Source organism: Cherax quadricarinatus, chromosome 67 (genome assembly GCF_038502225.1).
Source record: "Cherax quadricarinatus isolate ZL_2023a chromosome 67, ASM3850222v1, whole genome shotgun sequence".
In the NCBI taxonomy this organism is placed as follows: domain Eukaryota; kingdom Metazoa; phylum Arthropoda; class Malacostraca; order Decapoda; family Parastacidae; genus Cherax; species Cherax quadricarinatus.
Genome location: NC_091358.1, coordinates 14068597 through 14087952, shown reverse-complemented (window position 1 = coordinate 14087952; position 19356 = coordinate 14068597). Strand labels below are relative to the sequence as shown.

The 19356-nt window shown below is 44.1% G+C and overlaps 1 protein-coding gene across 1 annotated transcript; it reads left to right on the top strand.

Moving 5' to 3' along the window:
• Positions 1 to 2257: 2257 nt before the first annotated feature.
• Positions 2258 to 3813, top strand: LOC138854697 (uncharacterized). Its single transcript, XM_070099408.1, has 2 exons — positions 2258 to 3377; positions 3574 to 3813. Exon 1 carries the CDS (start codon positions 2345 to 2347, stop codon positions 3374 to 3376), a length of 1032 nt encoding a protein of 343 aa, XP_069955509.1. The 5' UTR covers positions 2258 to 2344; the 3' UTR covers position 3377; positions 3574 to 3813.
• Positions 3814 to 19356: the final 15543 nt, after the last annotated feature.

The window sequence follows — 19356 nt, the reverse complement described above, 5'->3', positions numbered from 1 at the left end:
AGTATCACTATTGGTAGTGTCACTACTGGTAGTGTCACTACTGGTAGTGTCACTACTGGTAGTGTCACTACTGGCAATATCACTACTGGTAGTGTCACTACTGGTAGTGTCACTACTGGTAGTATCACTACTGGTAGTGTCACTACTGGTAGTGTCACTACTGGTAGTGTCACTACTGGTAGTGCTACTTCTGGTAGTGTCACTACTGGTAGTGTCACTACTGGTAGTATCACTACTGGTAGTGTCACTACTGGTAGTGTCACTACTGGTAGTATCACTACTGGTAGTGCCACTTCTGGTAGTGTCACTACTGGTAGTGTCACTACTGGTAGTATCACTACTGGTAGTGTCACTACTGGTTGTGTCACTACTGGTAGTGACACTACTGGTAGTGTCACTACTGGTAGTGTCACTACTGGTAGTATCACTACTGGTAGTGTCACTACTGGTAATATCACTACTGGTAGTATCACTACTGGCAGTATCACTACTTTTAGTATCACTACTGGTAGTGTCACTACTGGTAGTGTCACTACTTGTAGTATCACTACTAGTAATATCACTACTTGTAGTATCACTACTGGCAGTATCACTACTTGTAGTATCACTACTGGCAGTATCACTACTGGTAGTGTCACTACTGGTAGTGTCACTACTTGTAGTATCACTACTGGTAATATCACTACTTGTAGTATCACTACTGGCAGTATCACTGCTTGTATCACTACTGGTAGTGTCACTACTGGTAGTATCACTACTGGCAGTATCACTACTTGTAGTGTCACTACTGGTAGTGTCACTACTGGTAGTGTCACTACTGGTAGTGTCACTACTGGTAGTGACACTTCTGGTAGTGTCACTACTGGTAGTGTCACTACTTGTAGTATCACTACTGGTAGTGTCACTACTGGTAGTGTCACTACTGGTAGTGACACTACTGGTAGTGTCACTACTGGTAGTGTCACTACTGGTAGTATCACTACTGCTAGTGTCACTACTGGTAGTGTCACTACTGGTAGTGTCACTACTGGTAGTGTCACCACTGGTAGTATCACTACTGGTAGTATCACTACTGGTAGTATCACTACTGGTAGTGTCACTACTGGTAGTGTCACTACAGGTAGTGTCACTACTGGTAGTGTCACTACTGGTAGTGTCACTACTGGTAGTGTCACTACTGGTAGTATCACTACTGGTAGTGTCACTACTGGTAGTATCACTACTGGTAGTGTCACTACTGGTAGTATTAGCTCATAAGACTGTCATTCCCATTTGCCCCCTTGGGGCGGGGATGGCAGACCAGAGAGGCCTAGCTTGTGGCTAGGCCTGGGGACAGTTGGTCCCAAAGATGAGGAGGTGCTTGTGCCTCTTCCCATGGGAGACTTAGGTCTCAGACCCTCCCTAAAGAGGGAGCCAAGGCCGGGCCACCACATGGAAAAGGCCCGGGCCGGGAGAATACCGGCTAATATTTAATAATAATAATAATACTGGTAGTATCACTACTGGTAGTGTCACTACTGGTAGTATCACTACTGGTAGTGTCACTACTGGTAGTATCACTACTGGTAGTATCACTACTGGTAGTATCACTACTGTTAGTGTCACTACTGGTAGTGTCACTACTGGTAGTGTCACTACTGGTAGTGTCACTACTGGTAGTGTCACTTCTGGTAGTGTCACTACTGGTAGTGTCACTACTGGTAGTGTCACTACTGGTAGTGTCACTTCTGGTAGTGTCACTACTGGTAGTGTCACTACTGGTAGTGTCACTTCTGGTAGTGTCACTACTGGTAGTGTCACTACTGGTAGTGTCACTACTGGTAGTGTCACTACTGGTAGTGTCACTTCTGGTAGTGTCACTACTGGTAGTGTCACTACTGGTAGTGTCACTACTGGTAGTGTCACTACTGGTAGTGTCACTACTGGTATATTGAAACATCAGTATAACCTGTGTAATATTATATTACTTTATAGTATAACATTTTCCAACATCACTATAATTTTTGTAACATTATATTACTTATAAAGTCACACATTACACATGAAACTTCAATATAATCTGTGTATTATATTTATAGTATCATATATTTTCCAACATCACTATATTTTCTCTAACATTATATTATAAAGTCTCACATTACACATAATTGAAACATCACTCTAACCTGTGTAATATTATATTACTTTATAGTACAACAAAACATATTCCAGTATCACTATATTTTCTCTAACACTATATTATTTATGAAGTGGTAAACTAAGTTAAGTAATATTAATTGACTTGTGAAGTTGTTCAAATCTAACAAATTTATCTCTTCTTCGCAACTAAGTATTAACCTTGAAAATGCCTCAGTGGATCAAAAAGTTCTTAGAGCCACGTTTAGTGGTGCGCATTGTCAAATGGATTATTACTTTTGGCACTGGAGAATTAACTAACATATCTACCATATTTCATCGCCTGGCCTTGCTTCTGCTAGTGATTCTCTTTGCCAGACTTCAACTGAGTGGTGGGGAGATCAAATGTTTCAACAGGAATGGAGGTCAAGTTATACCCTCTGAGTATATTGACATGTGTGTTACTAAACATTATTCAGTGGGGTATAACGACGGTGATGGTAGCCGCACCAGGTCTAAAGCGCTGAAATATATCTTCTGGCTGTCTTACTTATTTATCCCGTATTCAACCCTTGTTTTTGCCGAGTATATTCTTAGTGATAATCGACTGCAAAAACCATTACCAGATGCATCCGTCCAATATGACTTGGAGGGTGGAGGTGCCACTGCTAGAAATATAGCAGTGGAGACCCTTGGCCAGTATGTGGGTAGTTTTTCAAGGCTGCTCCATTCCTCCATAGTGATTAATTTAATGATGCTTATATTAGATATGTTTTCATTATTGAGTTACTACTGGCTAACCAACGGGAAAATATTAGAAATTTTTACTAAAAATCATGTATCTCGTGATGCCGTCACATACGCAGATTGTATGTCGCTGGTGTTCCCCTCCTTTGCCAGGTGTGACATAGAAGTGGAGGATTACATCCACGGTGACTCTTCAACCCACTACGGATGTTATATCCCACAAGCCACTGTGTACCAAGAAATAGTCACTATCTCAGTGCTATTGTTTACAGTCTTGGCGGTGGTGACCCTGCTACAGCTTGTGTACCTGTGTATTGTGTGTTGCGTTCCTTGTGTGGCTCGGTCTTTAATGACCTGTGGAGGTGCAGTAGCTAAGATCTACGAAGAGAGAGTGATGAGAGTGGTGAGCACAGGTGACCTGCTGGCTCTCTCATACATCAGGAGGCAGGTCACTGCTCGGGAATACAATAATATCATTATCCATGTTGCTACACGTAGAGTGGAAGAAGAGTGAGGTGTGACACCAAGAAGAGTGAGGTGTGACACCAAGAAGAGTGAGGTGTGACACCAAGAAGAGTGAGGTGTGACACCAAGAAGAGTGAGGTGTGACACCAAGAAGAGTGAGGTGTGACACCAAGAAGAGTGAGGTGTGACACCAAGAAGAGTGAGGTGTGACACCAAGAAGAATGAGGTGGAACGCCAAGAAGTGAGGTGTGACGCCAAGAAGTTATATGGGACGCCAGGAAGTTATATGGGACGCCAAGAAGAGTGAGGTGTGACACCAAGAAAAGTGAGGTGTGACGCCAAGAAGAGTGAGGTGTGACACCAAGAAGAATGAGGTGGAACGCCAAGAAGTGAGGTGTGACGCCACAATATTTTTTATTACAGTAATAATCTTATTTTTTGAGGACTTGATCATGTAATATATTTTCATTATTTATATTATTATTATTACTATTACTATTATTATTACTATTATTTTATTAATAAAAATAACCAATAAAAATGATAAAAGTTATAATAGTTTCGGGAGAGTCTTGAACCATCATCAAGACCACAATTATAAAAAATTACCATGAAAACAAAAAACGTAGCGATTATAGTATAATATATTGATTGTTGGTATACTGTGGGTACTATGTAACACTGTACCATGGTACAGTGTTACATGGTATATTGTCAGTGGTACATTTTACATTGGTACATTGTACAATGTTAGTACATGGTACATTGTACAATGTTGGTACATGGGACATTGTTAGTGGTACATAGTACAATGTTAGTAGTATATGGTACAGTGGTACGATGTTAGTACATGGTACAGTGATATATGGTACATTATTACAGTGGTACATTGCACAGTGTTAGTAGTACATGGTACAGTGGTACAATGTTAGTAGTACATGGTACAGTGGTACATTGTTACAGTGGTACTACATATCCACCACCATTACACTATACATCTACTAATACTATGCTACTCATCGCTATAATTTCTGTAACATGTTGTAAAGTCGTACATTACGCATTCTAATTCTGTATCACTATAATTTCTTTGTCACTATTGTTCTTATTTTATATTCATTATAAAATTATGCAGAATAAGGACTGTAGTATCCCTGGTAAGACACATGAGCAACAGTTAGGCAACTTTATTCCTAAATGTTTCGCCTACACAGTAGGCTTCTTCAGTCGAGTACAGAAAAGTTGGTAAAGCAGTAGAGATGTGAAGACGATGTAATCAGTCTATCACCCTTGAAGTCGTAGATTTGGGGTTGTCAGCCGTGGGGGGCGGGGTAAGCGGCAGCATAACTGTGAGCCTGGGAATACTCACACCAGCGTACACCACTGAACTTAGACGCCACTATAAGCAATGTGGGAATGGTGAAGGCGACTGTGTGGCCCACTCCTACCACGAGCTCCAGAGTGCAGTTATAACTTGACTCACGAAATAGTATTGACACGATTGCAAACCATACCACGGGTGGGGTTTGAACATACATTTGTGGACACAGTGGTGCCTATGCTAACCTTCCTAGTTGGACGAATCTTATTGAAGCTAGCTGGCCCAGTGGCTAACGCGGCGGTCTGGAGTTTTGAGACTCTGACCGCGGGTTCAAACCCCACCCGTGGTATGGTTTGTGCAGTTATACTCTGTAGAGCGAGGGCAAGTTGAGATGAAGTGACCACGTCAGTGTAGCTGTGACCACGAACCTCTGCTACAACCTTGCCAGCAGCTTATATTCTGCACCACTGACGGGTCATCTTTTATAATTAAAACCCGTGCCAGGTCGTGTACTGGCAAACAAGGAACGATCGAACGGAACGGAGACATTCGCCGCCCTGACAGCAGCCTGTGTGGACATAATATGGTCAGGTGCTCCGCAATATTTCGTGAGTGTGGCCTGGCCGTGGGTACGGTGGCTACGGGATTATGGAAGCGTCATTAGCTAATGAAGGGAGCTGTGGCGCAGAAATGCCCAGTGTGTTGCTGCCATCTATAATAAGGAACACATACGGGATTGCTGATGATGAGATATACAGTATTGGAGAAATTTGAAGACGTTGTGATGGTGCATGTATCCAAGAGATTCACTTGGGTCAAGATTCGCAATATGCTTTTCGAGGTTAATGAGGTTGAATTACGTAACGTGTTCTCAAGATATGGAAAGATGCATGTGGCATAACTTTATATGTGGGGTGACTGGTGTATATGCTAGTTTACTTGAGGAAACATACTTTCTCAAAAATGTCGTTAAAGTGCCCCGTGCCGTCCTACGTCGTCCTGCCGGATATCAGCTTGCATGTCCAGGCCAGAGACTCACTTCTAGAAGAATATGCGAAGGATAGGACCATATGACCGTAGGGTGTCCCCGTAGAAAGAACCTGCAGAATGTGAACAGGACGTTTTCGTCAGAGAAGGACCGAGTTTCCAGGCCATGGGGCATGCATCGTTTCCATGAGGACCGAGGGAACATGGACATAGTGCCGGAGAGCAGCTCGATTGCTAGTGCACTCAGCTCACACTGAGGTCCGGAGATCGAATCCCCAGTACGGCTAGAAAACATTTGGACGCGTTTCCATGAGACACCTGCTGTCCATGGTCACCCATCAGTATAAAATGGGTACCTATATGTTAGCCGACTGGTGTGGGTCTCATCCTATTACAAAATTGACCTAATATGCCCGAAATGCTCTGCATAACAAACAGCTTTCTGTAGAGTAGTATGTCATTGATGTCAAGTAGGCCTGTATACCTTGTACATGTACTTGTAGAAATAAAGATTATTATTATTACTGTACTTCCGGATTCGGAGGTAGCAGCGCTAGATGACGTATTGGAGAAAGCTTTAAAATGGTATTTTTCTTCCTAGACGGAAAAGATGTCAAGGGTCACAGGAAAGGGGCCCCAGGGCCCAAATGTGCGAGGAAAGCTGCGGAGAAGACAACAGAAAATTTTAGTGTACCTGTGTTAATCGTTGAGTACGAGGTGGGGATCGGTGTAGTGGTAGCTGACGTGGAGGTGCATCATGATAAACATACACAAGCTGGAGTACACGCGAAACAGGAAACAAACAGCAGCGGCATCAGATACATGTGATATGTTAACACCTGCACAAAGGCAGACGGGTAACAAGTCATGGACAGAGATATCCGTTGGTTCCGAGAATGTGAGGAGCAAGTCGAGTAGTAAATAATAAATAATTCATGTTAAGCGCTAAACTCACGTGGGTGACTCAGGGCAGGATGTGGAAGCTTGATCTTCCGTCTGCTAAGCGCGAAACAAACTTGCTTCCTATTTGTACTCATCTAGATGCCAAGTCGAGTAGTGTCAAAGAGTTCAAGAAACCGGGACTTGTGATAAAAACTAAAGTATGTAGTAGGGGAAATACAAAGCGAAGGGTAGAGATTGTGTGAGGGACAACCCACCTTACAACTAGACCTCAGGTTAATGACTGTCAATATTAATGGGGATATGTGTGGTGAGACATTGGTTAGTGAGGTTGTCAACATGACTCACGAAATCGTAATGACACGATTGCAAACAAACCATACCACGGGTGGGATTTGAACCCGGGGCCAGGTAGCTGGCTCAGTGGCTAACGCGACGGTCTGGAGTTTTGAGACTCTCTGACCGCGGGTTCAAACCCCACCCGTGGTATAATTTGTTAGTGAGGATTGGCAGGTATAGGGTTGATGTCGTGTGTTTGCAAGAACATAACCTTGAGGATGTATGGGATCTACTAATCCCAGGTTATAAGACACATGTGTTTCCTGGAGTCCATGTAATCAGTCAGCCAATTTTGATAAAAATACAGCATATGCGCGAAGGAGGGATTTCCATCTTATCAAGATGAATGGACTGATTATATCGACTCCAGGCTGAGGGACTGATTACCTCAAATTTTACGCTTGCCTAACCTATAGTCATGATCTACTTCCACCTGTAGATTTGCCCAAGATGACACCACCTACAACTGCTTCACCTCACCTGTCTGCAGTATATAAGCTCCTTCACGCATATACCGTATACTTATCAAGATTGATGGACTGATTGTATCGACTCCAGGCTGAGGGACTGATTACCTCAAACTCCTTCTGATCTTCACCATTCTTCTTTGTATTGAACTAATGAAGCCACTGTGTGGCGAAACGTTTCCACAGTTAAGATACCCAAGTGTTGCTCATGTGTCTAATTTATCAGCTAATGCTTAAAAATGAGAAATATAAATATATATAATAAAAGGAGGGTTGGCAATCCTGGCGGTGGGCGGAGTTAAACGAGGATTTAAACTTCACAGATGTTGACCTGTCAGTTGACCTGTGACTTTCCTCGAGTGTGGACTGTATCTGTGTGTGTGTGTTGTGTTTTTCCTCCTCTTTTGAGCCAAATTAGCTACTTCAGCGATATGTACAGTGATACTACGACATTAGGTAAGTAAGGGGCCAAGAGATCTTTAAAATTAATATAATATGTTAGCAATCACTAATTATTCAGGTCCTGAAGAAAAATTTAGCAGCAATACTCTTACGAGGGATGTGATTATCAAACAGACTAAAAAGAAAATAAGTCCCGGGGCCCTGAAGAACTGTATTCAAGGTTACTTAAAGAATAAAAGTTGGAACTTAGCCACTAACGAGCCTGTTCAACTTATCACTAAACTGGTGCTGTGCCTGAGATGTCGAAGATGGCTAATGTAATTCCTATATTTGGTATAATCCTTGGTGATAAATACCGACAAGTTGGGATAGAAAGACAGGTAAGTAAACACTAGGACATATTTATTAGAAAACGTTTCGGTCCTGTGACCTTGATCACTTCTAGCATACAGAGGTTGAAAAACTATATATATAGGCGGAGAGTGAGGTGTGAGTGATGCATGGTGACCTGAGTGAGGTGTGAGTGACGCATGTTGACATGAGTGAGGTGAGTGACGCATGGTGACATGAGTGAGGTATGATTGATGCATGGTGACCTGAGTGAGGTATGATTGATGCATAGTGACCCGAGTGAGGTATGATTGATGCATAGTGACCCGAGTGAGGTGTGAGTGACGCATGGTGACCTGAGTGAGGTGTGAGTGACGCATGGTGACCTGAGTGAGGTGAGTGACGCATGGTGACATGAGTGAGGTATGATTGATGCATGGTGACCTGAGTGAGGTGTGAGTGACGCATGGTGACCTGAGTGAGGTATGATTGATGCATGGTGACCTGAGTGAGGTATGATTGATGCATGGTGACCTGAGTGAGGTATGATTGATGCATAGTGACCCGAGTGAGGTGTGAGTGACGCATGGTGACCTGAGTGAGGTGTGAGTGACGCATGGTGACCTGAGTGAGGTGAGTGACGCATGGTGACATGAGTGAGGTATGATTGATGCATGGTGACCTGAGTGAGGTGTGAGTGACGCATGGTGACCTGAGTGAGGTATGATTGATGCATGGTGACCTGAGTGAGGTATGATTGATGCATGGTGACCTGAGTGAGGTATGATTGATGCATAGTGACCCGAGTGAGGTGTGAGTGACGCATGGTGACCTGAGTGAGGTGTGAGTGACGCATGGTGACCTGAGTGAGGTGAGTGACGCATGGTGACATGAGGTATGATTGATGCATGGTGACCTGAGTGAGGTGTGAGTGACGCATGGTGACCTGAGTGAGGTATGATTGATGCATGGTGACCTGAGTGAGGTATGATTGATGCATGGTGACCTGAGTGAGGTATGATTGATGCATGGTGACCTGAGTGAGGTATGATTGATGCATGGTGACCTGAGTGAGGTATGATTGATGCATGGTGACCTGAGTGAGGTAAGATTGATGCATAGTGACCCGAGTGAGGTGTGAGTGACGCATGGTGACCTGAGTGAGGTGTGAGTGACGCATGGTGACCTGAGTGAGGTGAGTGACGCATGGTGACATGAGGTATGATTGATGCATGGTGACCTGAGTGAGGTGTGAGTGACGCATGGTGACCTGAGTGAGGTATGATTGATGCATGGTGACCTGAGTGAGGTATGATTGATGCATGGTGACCTGAGTGAGGTATGATTGATGCATGGTGACCTGAGTGAGGTATGATTGATGCATGGTGACCTGAGTGAGGTATGATTGATGCATGGTGACCTGAGTGAGGTATGATTGATGCATGGTGACCTGAGTGAGGTATGATTGATGCATAGTGACCCGAGTGAGGTGTGAGTGACGCATGGTGACCTGAGTGAGGTGTGAGTGACGCATGGTGACCTGAGTGGTGACCATGGTGACCTGAGTGAGAGGTGAGATGTGGTGACCTGAGTGAGGTATGATTGATGCATGGTGACCTGAGTGAGGTATGATTGATGCATGGTGACCTGAGTGAGGTATGATTGATGCATGGTGACCTGAGTGAGGTATGATTGATGCATGGTGACCTGAGTGAGGTATGATGAGTGACGCATGGTGACCTGAGTGAGGTATGATGGTGACCTGAGTGAGGTATGATTGATGCATGGTGACCTGAGTGAGGTATGATTGATGCATGGTGACCTGAGTGAGGTATGATTGATGCATGGTGACCTGAGTGAGGTATGATTGATGCATGGTGACCTGAGTGAGGTATGATTGATGCATAGTGTGACCATGAGTGAGGTATGACGCATGGTGACATGAGGTATGATTGATGCATGGTGACCTGAGTGAGGTTTGAGTGACGCATGGTGACCTGAGTGAGGTATGATTGGTGACCTGAGTGAGGTATGATTGATGCATGGTGACCTGAGTGAGGTATGATTGATGCATGGTGACCTGAGTGAGGTATGATTGATGCATGGTGACCTGAGTGAGGTATGATTGATGCATGGTGACCTGAGTGAGGTATGATTGATGCATGGTGACCTGAGTGAGGTATGATTGATGCATAGTGACCCGAGTGAGGTGTGAGTGACGCATGGTGACCTGAGTGAGGTGTGAGTGACGCATGGTGACCCGAGTGAGGTATGATTGATGCATAGTGACCCGAGTGAGGTGTGAGTGACGCATGGTGACCTGAGTGAGGTGTGAGTGACGCATGGTGACCTGAGTGAGGTATGATTGATGCATGGTGACCTGAGTGAGGTGTGAGTGACGCATGGTGACCTGAGTGAGGTGTGAGTGACGCATGGTGACCTGAGTGAGGTATGATTGATGCATAGTGACCCGAGTGAGGTGTGAGTGACGCATGGTGACCTGAGTGAGGTGTGAGTGACGCATGGTGACCTGAGTGAGGTGTGAGTGACGCATGGTGACCTGAGTGAGGTGTGAGTGACGCATGGTGACCTGAGTGAGGTATGATTGATGCATGGTGACCTGAGTGAGGTATGATTTATGCATAGTGACCCGAGTGAGGTGTGAGTGATGCATGGTGACCTGAGTGAGGTATGATTGATGCATGGTGACCTGAGTGAGGTGTGAGTGACGCATGGTGACCTGAGTGAGGTGTGAGTGACGCATGGTGACCTGAGTGAGGTGTGAGTGACGCATGGTGACCTGAGTGAGGTGTGAGTGATGCATGGTGACTTGAGTGAGGTATGATTGATGCATGGTGACCTGAGTGAGGTGTGAGTGATGCATGGTGACCTGAGTGAGGTGTGAGTGATGCATGGTGACCTGAAGAATGCCATGTTGGGATGTCATTCTTCAGGTCACCATGCGTCACTCACACCTCACTCTCCGCCTATATATAATGTCTTTCTACCTCTGTATGTTAGAAGTGATCAAGGTCCCAGGGCCGAAACGTTTTCTAATAAATACGTCAGTATTTGCTTACGTGTTTTTCTAAACCAGTTCCTATATTTAAATCAGGGAATAAGTCAATTCCATTAAATTATTGTCCAATAGTAGGCAAATTATTAGAATAAATTATAGCAGATATTAGAAGTACTTTAATAAGCATAATTTGATTAAAATCTCTCAACACGGATTCACAAAAGTCGTTCCTGCCTGACAGATTTGTTAACATTTTTTAATAAAGCATTTGAGACAGTGAACCATGATAAAAAATATGTTTATTTGAATTTTAGTAAAGATTCTTTTATAAAGAATCTCACAAAAGATTTAAGAAAAAATGGCAGCTCATGGTATAGGAGGTAAAGTTCTAACATGGATAGAGGCATAGCTGACCAATAGAAAGCAAAGAGTGTGCATAACTTGTGGCGTTCCACAAGGATCAGTTTTAGGTCCATTGCTGTTCATAATTCACACTGTCCTTGAAGAAGGAATAACAAGTGACAAGAGTAAACTCGCTGATGATTCAAATAGGCCAGTAGTTTCGAGGTGGTCAGTCCCTCAGCCTGGAGAAGAGTTCAGCTCCATGGTCTGGAACGATATTGTTCCAGACAATGGAACTGAACTCTTTCTTCAGGCTGAGGGACTGATCACCTCAAACACTTTTTCTCCAAGGTTGATGAACTGATTACATGATTAATTTATTTCTACTGCTCCCTTTGTATTTGATTGGCCCATCCCTTGGGTATAACCTACTTCACTGGGGATTCCCGCCTACCAGCGACAATGCCTTCGTCTGCTGTACCTCCTTCACCTGTTGCCTGTATACAAGCGCCTAGCTCCGTGACTGAAAAAGTCTACTGTGTCGGCTAAACGTTTCATTAATAAAGATACCCATCTGTTGTACATGTCTTAATCTTCAACTTGTCGGTATTTTATACCATCATCACTTCAGAGATGCAGGATATTGATAATATTTGTTTTCCATCATAGGTAAGTGCGGCTTAAAACTCCTCGCGGGACAACACACGCACATCCGATGTCAGGTACGTCAATCTGCCTGTATTTTAAGTACTCATAAAATAGAATTACGGTGTTGCTGAGTGTTGGTTGTATTAACACGTATGGGAGATATAAATGAGGTTCTGAGGATGTCCCTTCAAGAGGGAAGTCTAAGTAATGGATTCCAGTTGGATGGGTTTGGATTTGGAAAGGATGTGGGAGGGTACCAGTTTGGGAGTGAAGTTTTCAAGGAGTGAGACAGTCTACCTCGGGGAGGGGGTCGTTGACACTAAGGGCTTGGGTACCTTCAAATATAGGTATGATATGATGAATGGTTTTGAAAACTGACAAGTTGAAGAATTGAGAAACTTATGCAACATATGCGAATCTTCACTGAAGAAAGGTTTCGCCACAGTGGCTTCATCAGTCCAATACAAATCAGAAGGGTGTAAGGAAAGGAGAAGTTTGGACTGATTACCTTAAACTCCTCCTCTCCTTACACTCTTCTGATTTGTATTGGACTGATAAAACCACTGTGTGGCGAAACGTTTCTTTAATAAAGATTCCCATATGTTCCGTAACTGTCTCGGTCTTCAACTTGTCGGTTTTAAACCATTTATCACACTTGTACTAGAGTTGATTGGGATGTCAAAGCTTTTCTTGGGTAACATTCATGGTGGGTTGGGCTAAAAATTTTTGTTGGGTTTGGGTTTAAAAAGAACCTCCTGAGTATGGGGCCAGTAGGCCTGCTGCAGCGTTCCCCCTTTCTTATCTTCTTATGCCATTTATTTGTTGGCGTAACACTAGTGCGTAACACCAGTGTGTAACAGTTTGATGTTATAGTAACTTGCGGGTTGTATTTAAGGAAGGCAAGACCTAGGTGAAGCAGAGTTGGGAGGGCCAGTCAGTCATCCTCAAGTGTCGAAGTCGGTAACTGCTGCAAAGTTAACCATGGATAAACAGCAGCGAGAAGTATTAATGGTAGAATTTCCCACAAAATGTTAGGTAAAAGGACACAGATGCAACTAATGTGACATTTTATTGTGGCAACGTTTCGCTCTCCAGGAGCTTAAGGCTTGACAATGCTCCTGATGAGAGAAATGTTGCCACAACAAAATGTCACCTTACTTGCATCTTAGTCCTTTTACTTAACAGTGAAAAGCAGCAGTGAGCCAGTGACTTACTGATAGTGAAATGCGACTAATTACCTGCAGAAATGTGTGATTATTTTGTCAGCAAGATTACTGATAAAAGAGTTTCACATAGCGTCGCGTCAGCATAAAAAACTAAGTGAATTATTTACCAGTAGTCTCTCACCTTTCTGCTGTGGACACGGAGGTCCTCTTTTTACCAGCTTGAGATTTTACCGCCGAAGTGGCTAGTTTATTGTGCACCTTATGTCCATCCTGTGGAGGGTAGTAGCTAGTTTATTGTGCACTCCATATCCATCCTGTGGATGGTAGTAGCTAGTTTATTGTGCACTCCATATCCATCCTGTGGATGGTAGTGGCTAGTTTATTGTGCACTCCATATCCATCCTGTGGATGGTAGTAGCTAGTTTATTGTGCACTCCATATCCATCCTGTGGATGGTAGTGGCTAGTTTATTGTGCACTCCATATCCATCCTGTGGATGGTAGTGGCTAGTTAATTGTGCACTCCATATCCATCCTGTGGATGGTAGTGGCTAGTTTATTGTGCACTCCATATCCATCCTGTGGAGGGTAGTGGCTAGTTTATTGTGCACTCCATATCCATCCTGTGGATGGTAGTGGCTAGTTTATTGTGCACTCCATATCCTTCCTGTGGATGGTAGTGGCTAGTTTATTGTGCACTCCATATCCTTCCTGTGGATGGTAGCTAGTTTATTGTGCACTCCATATCCTTCCTGTGGATGGTAGCTAGTTTATTGTGCACTCCATATCCATCCTGTGGATGGTAGCTAGTTTATTGTGCACTCCATATCCATCCTGTGGATGGTAGCTAGTTTATTGTGCACTCCATATCCTTCCTGTGGATGGTAGTGGCTAGTTTATTGTGCACTCCATATCCTTCCTTTGGATGGTAGTGGCTAGTTTATTGTGCACTCCATATCCTTCCTTTGGATGGTAGTGGCTAGTTTATTGTGCACTCCATATCCTTCCTGTGGATGGTAGTGGCTAGTTTATTGTACACTCCATATCCTTCCTTTGGATGGTAGTGGCTAGTTTATTGTGCACTCCATATCCATCCTGTGGATGGTAGTGGCTAGTTTATTGTGCACTCCATATCCTTCCTTTGGATGGTAGTGGCTAGTTTATTGTGCACTCCATATCCTTCCTTTGGATGGTAGTGGCTAGTTTATTGTGCACTCCATATCCTTCCTGTGGATGGTAGTAGCTAGTTTATTGTGCACTCCATATCCTTCCTGTGGATGGTAGTGGCTAGTTTATTGTGCACTCCATATCCTTCCTGTGGATGGTAGTGGCTAGTTTATTGTGCACTCCATATCCATCATGTGGATGGTAGTGGCTAGTTTATTGTGCACTCCATATCCATCCTGTGGATGGTAGTGGCTAGTTTATTGTGCACTCCATATCCATCCTGTGGATGGTAGTGGCTAGTTTATTGTGCACTCCATATCCTTCCTGTGGATGGTAGTGGCTAGTTTATTGTGCACTCCATATCCATCCTGTGGATGGTAGTGGCTAGTTTATTGTGCACTCCATATCCATCCTGTGGATGGTAGTAGCTAGTTTATTGTGCACTCCATATCCATCCTGTGGATGGTAGTGGCTAGTTTATTGTGCACTCCATATCCTTCCTGTGGATGGTAGTAGCTAGTTTATTGTGCACTCCATATCCATCCTGTGGATGGTAGTAGCTAGTTTATTGTGCACTCCATATCCTTCCTGTGGATGGTAGTAGCTAGTTTATTGTGCACTCCATATCCATCCTGTGGATGGTAGTGGCTAGTTTATTGTGCACTCCATATCCTTCCTGCGGATGGTAGTGGCTAGTTTATTGTGCACTCCATATACTTCCTGTGGATGGTAGTGGCTAGTTTATTGTGCACTCTATATCCATCCTGTGGATGGTAGTGGCTAGTTTATTGTGCACTCTATATCCATCCTGTGGATGGTAGTGGCTAGTTTATTGTGCACTCTATATCCATCCTGTGGATGGTAGTGGCTAGTTTATTGTGCACTCCATATCCATCCTGTGGATGGTAGTGGCTAGTTTATTGTGCACTCCATATCCATCCTGTGGATGGTAGTAGCTAGTTTATTGTGCACTCCATATCCATCCTGTGGATGGTAGTGGCTAGTTTATTGTGCACTCCATATCCTTCCTGTGGATGGTAGTGGCTAGTTTATTGTGCACTCCATATCCTTCCTGTGGATGGTAGTGGCTAGTTTATTGTGCACTCCATATCCATCCTGTGGATGGTAGTAGCTAGTTTATTGTGCACTCCATATCCATCCTGTGGATGGTAGTGGCTAGTTTATTGTGCACTCCATATCCTTCCTGTGGATGGTAGTGGCTAGTTTATTGTGCACTCCATATCCTTCCTGTGGATGGTAGTGGCTAGTTTATTGTGCACTCCATATCCATCCTGTGGATGGTAGTGGCTAGTTTATTGTGCACTCCATATCCATCCTGTGGATGGTAGTGGCTAGTTTATTGTGCACTCCATATCCATCCTGTGGATGGTAGTGGCTAGTTTATTGTGCACTCCATATCCTTCCTGTGGATGGTAGTGGCTAGTTTATTGTGCACTCCATATCCATCCTGTGGATGGTAGTGGCTAGTTTATTGTGCACTCCATATCCATCCTGTGGATGGTAGTGGCTAGTTTATTGTGCACTTCATATCCATCCTGTGGATGGTAGTGGCTAGTTTATTGTGCACTCCATATCCATCCTGTGGATGGTAGTGGCTAGTTTATTGTGCACTCCATATCCTTCCTGTGGATGGTAGTGGCTAGTTTATTGTGCACTCCATATCCATCCTGTGGATGGTAGTGGCTAGTTTATTGTGCACTCCATATCCTTCCTGTGGAGGGTAGTAGCTAGTTTATTGTGCACTCCATATCCATCCTGTGGATGGTAGTGGCTAGTTTATTGTGCACTTCATATCCATCCTGTGGATGGTAGTGGCTAGTTTATTGTGCACTCCATATCCTTCCTGTGGAGGGTAGCGCGAGAGCATATGGATACACAAAAGGTCTAATAAGATCTAGTCTCCAAAAGAGTTTACATTTAGATTTATATCTAAGGTTCACTTATTTGTTTCGCCTCAAGTGTGACATTAACTTACACTGCAAATACGGCGGAACTCTTATCAAGGAAATCTGTATATGGGGCAGATGGTTTCTTAGCCTCGGGCTTAGTTTTTACAAGATCTTTTCAATAAGTATTATGAGCCGAGGCATAAAAATCATTGGCCTCGGCTGTTGTCAACCGCAGAAAGTTTATTTCTCTGATATAAACTCCAGCCAATATGGAGGACAAAAAGGAATTGATCATCAGCCATGGAGTCGTGTAGGGAATTGAAAGATTGAATAAATTGTTTAGAAAACAGAGAAGTTGATAAGATACACTTGCCAGTGGCTTCTTCAGTCCGATTCAGAGAAAGGAGGAAGATGAGTTTGAGATAATCAGTCCCTCAGCCTAGAGTCGATGTGGTCAGTCCATTAATCATGATAACAGTGCAGCAACTGTCAGACACAGCAACATCTTGGGATCTTGATGCAGGGAGTTCTTCAAAACTTGTCTAACAAATAGGCATGACCTACTTCCACTAGTGTTTTTGTCCACTGATGACGCCGCCTACCACTGCTCCACCTTATCTGTCATCAGTATATAAGCTCTATCCCTGCGAATATGCTGCAATTTTATCAAGATTGGTGGAATGAACACACAAACTCCAAGCTGAGGGACTGATTACCTCAAACTCCTCCTTATCTTCCAATTTTCTCTGAACTGGCCTGAAGAAGCCGCTGGCTGGCGATACTCTTCCAGAATAAGGTTACCCAAATGAAGTCTCTTCGCTATAAACATGTTCTCCCTCTTCTGTGAGCATTTTCAGTTGCACTTCCTGGCTACTGCTGTGTACAGTAATGGCTCCGTATCCCCTGATGGAATGGGTTGCACAGTTTTTCAGGATACAGGGACTCTTACCCGGTAAGATTAGTATTTTCACAGCGGAGTTACTTCTTGCAGCCATTATCTGCATTGCTTCTCTCCCTGCTTCTTTTGTCGTAGTCTCTGGCTCATAACGTGCGTTACAAGCTTTTAAAAGTTTAGTTTGACTCGTAGCACACTATCATCCTTCACATTCATGGCTGGTTCTCTCTCCACTTCAGAGAACATAAGACATTCTTTTACTCTGTTTCTCTGTCTGTCTTTCTCTGTCTCTGGACGTTCTAGTGTAAAGGACAGCGAATATGCAGACTACACGTTTAAGGCTCAAGACCTCTCTTCTTTTTTTTTTTTTCGGGATAGGCCTTTTTAAGAATACTTTCTACTTTTTCCCCCTGCACACTTTATATTAATGGCAGCGTCGTTGTCAGGATTAGAGAACAAGAAGCTGTATTGATCAGCCACAGATAAGTTCTTGGTCGACTGCTTTTCATCATTGTCGGGGTTGGCTTACGGACTGCCCTGGATTTTATGTCATGGGTTAACCTCCCCTCCGCCCCCCCCCTCGCCCCCTCCCCCCTCCCCCTCCCCCCACTCGTTCCGTAGTTCCTGAGGGACTGCATATTGGCCACACGAGACTCTCGTAGCTATTACAGGGAGAGGCGACTCTATACCTCTCAGTCGTTACTTGATCAAAGGTCTTGTTGACGATCTGACACATCTTGATGCCACCAGTTATCAAAGAGCACTTATAGTTCATTTCCAGTCACTTTTTGGCGCCGTCACTTTGCGTGCTCTCCTTTCGGAAAGATCCACTGTCAACGCAGGTATACACTAAACCTTCAGAAAAGCCTTCTATCAACGCAAATATACCCTAAACTTTTCTGATAGGTCTACTATCAGCGCACATACACTCTAAACTTTCGGAAAGCTCGATTATCAATGCAGATACACACTAAACTTTGGGAAAAGTTTAATACCAACGCAGATACACAATAAACTTTTTAACTGAAACTGACTTGCACCAACTCTTGACTTTCCATGTTAGTGTATTCAACTACAGTACAGGCGGGGATTGAACTCCATACCGGCGCGTTAGCCACTGGACCAGATGGCTACAATAAGATTCATCCAAGTACGTCACAGTGGTGCCTATGCTACCGTTCCTATGGTGTATAAATATACATAGTTGGATAAATCTTGTTGTAGCCAGCTGGCCCAGTGGCTAACGCGCCGGTTTCGAGTTTTACGACTCACTTGCCGCGAGTTCAATCCCGCCTGTACCGTAGTTTATTTGCAATCGTGTCTTTACTATTTCGTGAGTAGTGTATTAAAACATCCTTGACACTACCTCTGCCGCCAGGGCCCCTCACCCTGGTACCTCTCTATTACCCGTTCGGGTTTGGCGCATTTTATGTAAAAATTTAAAAGTTTGCTTTTAAATATTAACATTTTTTTTGCATAACTTTTAGGTTTTATTTATACAGTTTAAAAAAAAGTCGTCGGCAAATTATTTTATGCGTCTTAGAAATATTTTCAACAGTATTTTAACAGCAGCATCAGCAGCTGCAGCAGCAACAGCAGCAGCACCAGCAGCTGCAGCAGCAGCAGCACCAGCAGCTGCAGCAGCAGCAGCACCAGCAGCTGCAGCAGCAGCAGCTGCAGCAGCAGCAGCAGCAGCAGCAGCACCAGCAGCAGCACCAGCAGCAGCAGCACCAGCACCAGCAGCAGCAGCACCAGCACCAGCAGCAGCAGCAGCAGCACCAGCACCAGCACCAGCAGCACCAGCAGCAGCAGCAGCACCAGCACCAGCACCAGCAGCAGCAGCAGCACCACCACCACCACCACCACCACCAGCAGCAGCAGCAGCAGCACCACCACCACCACCACCACCACCACCACCACCACCAGCACCACCAGCACCACCACCACCACCACCACTGTTTAAAATTTAATGTAAAGCGCTAAACCCATGTGGGCCATTTCAGCGCAAGACATGGAGGAGGCTCGATCCTCCGTCTTCTGAACGTCAGACAGACGCGCTTCCTAATTGTACTCGGACGGTTTTTAAGAGTTCATTGGCTGTTTTTTTGGTCTCCATAAATACTGAAAACATAATTAA

What these genes read in the sequence shown, in the direction of transcription:
- LOC138854697 (XM_070099408.1), top strand. Translation starts at nt 2,345, where the DNA reads ATGCCTCAGTGGATCAAAAAGTTCTTAGAGCCACGTTTAGTGGTGCGC.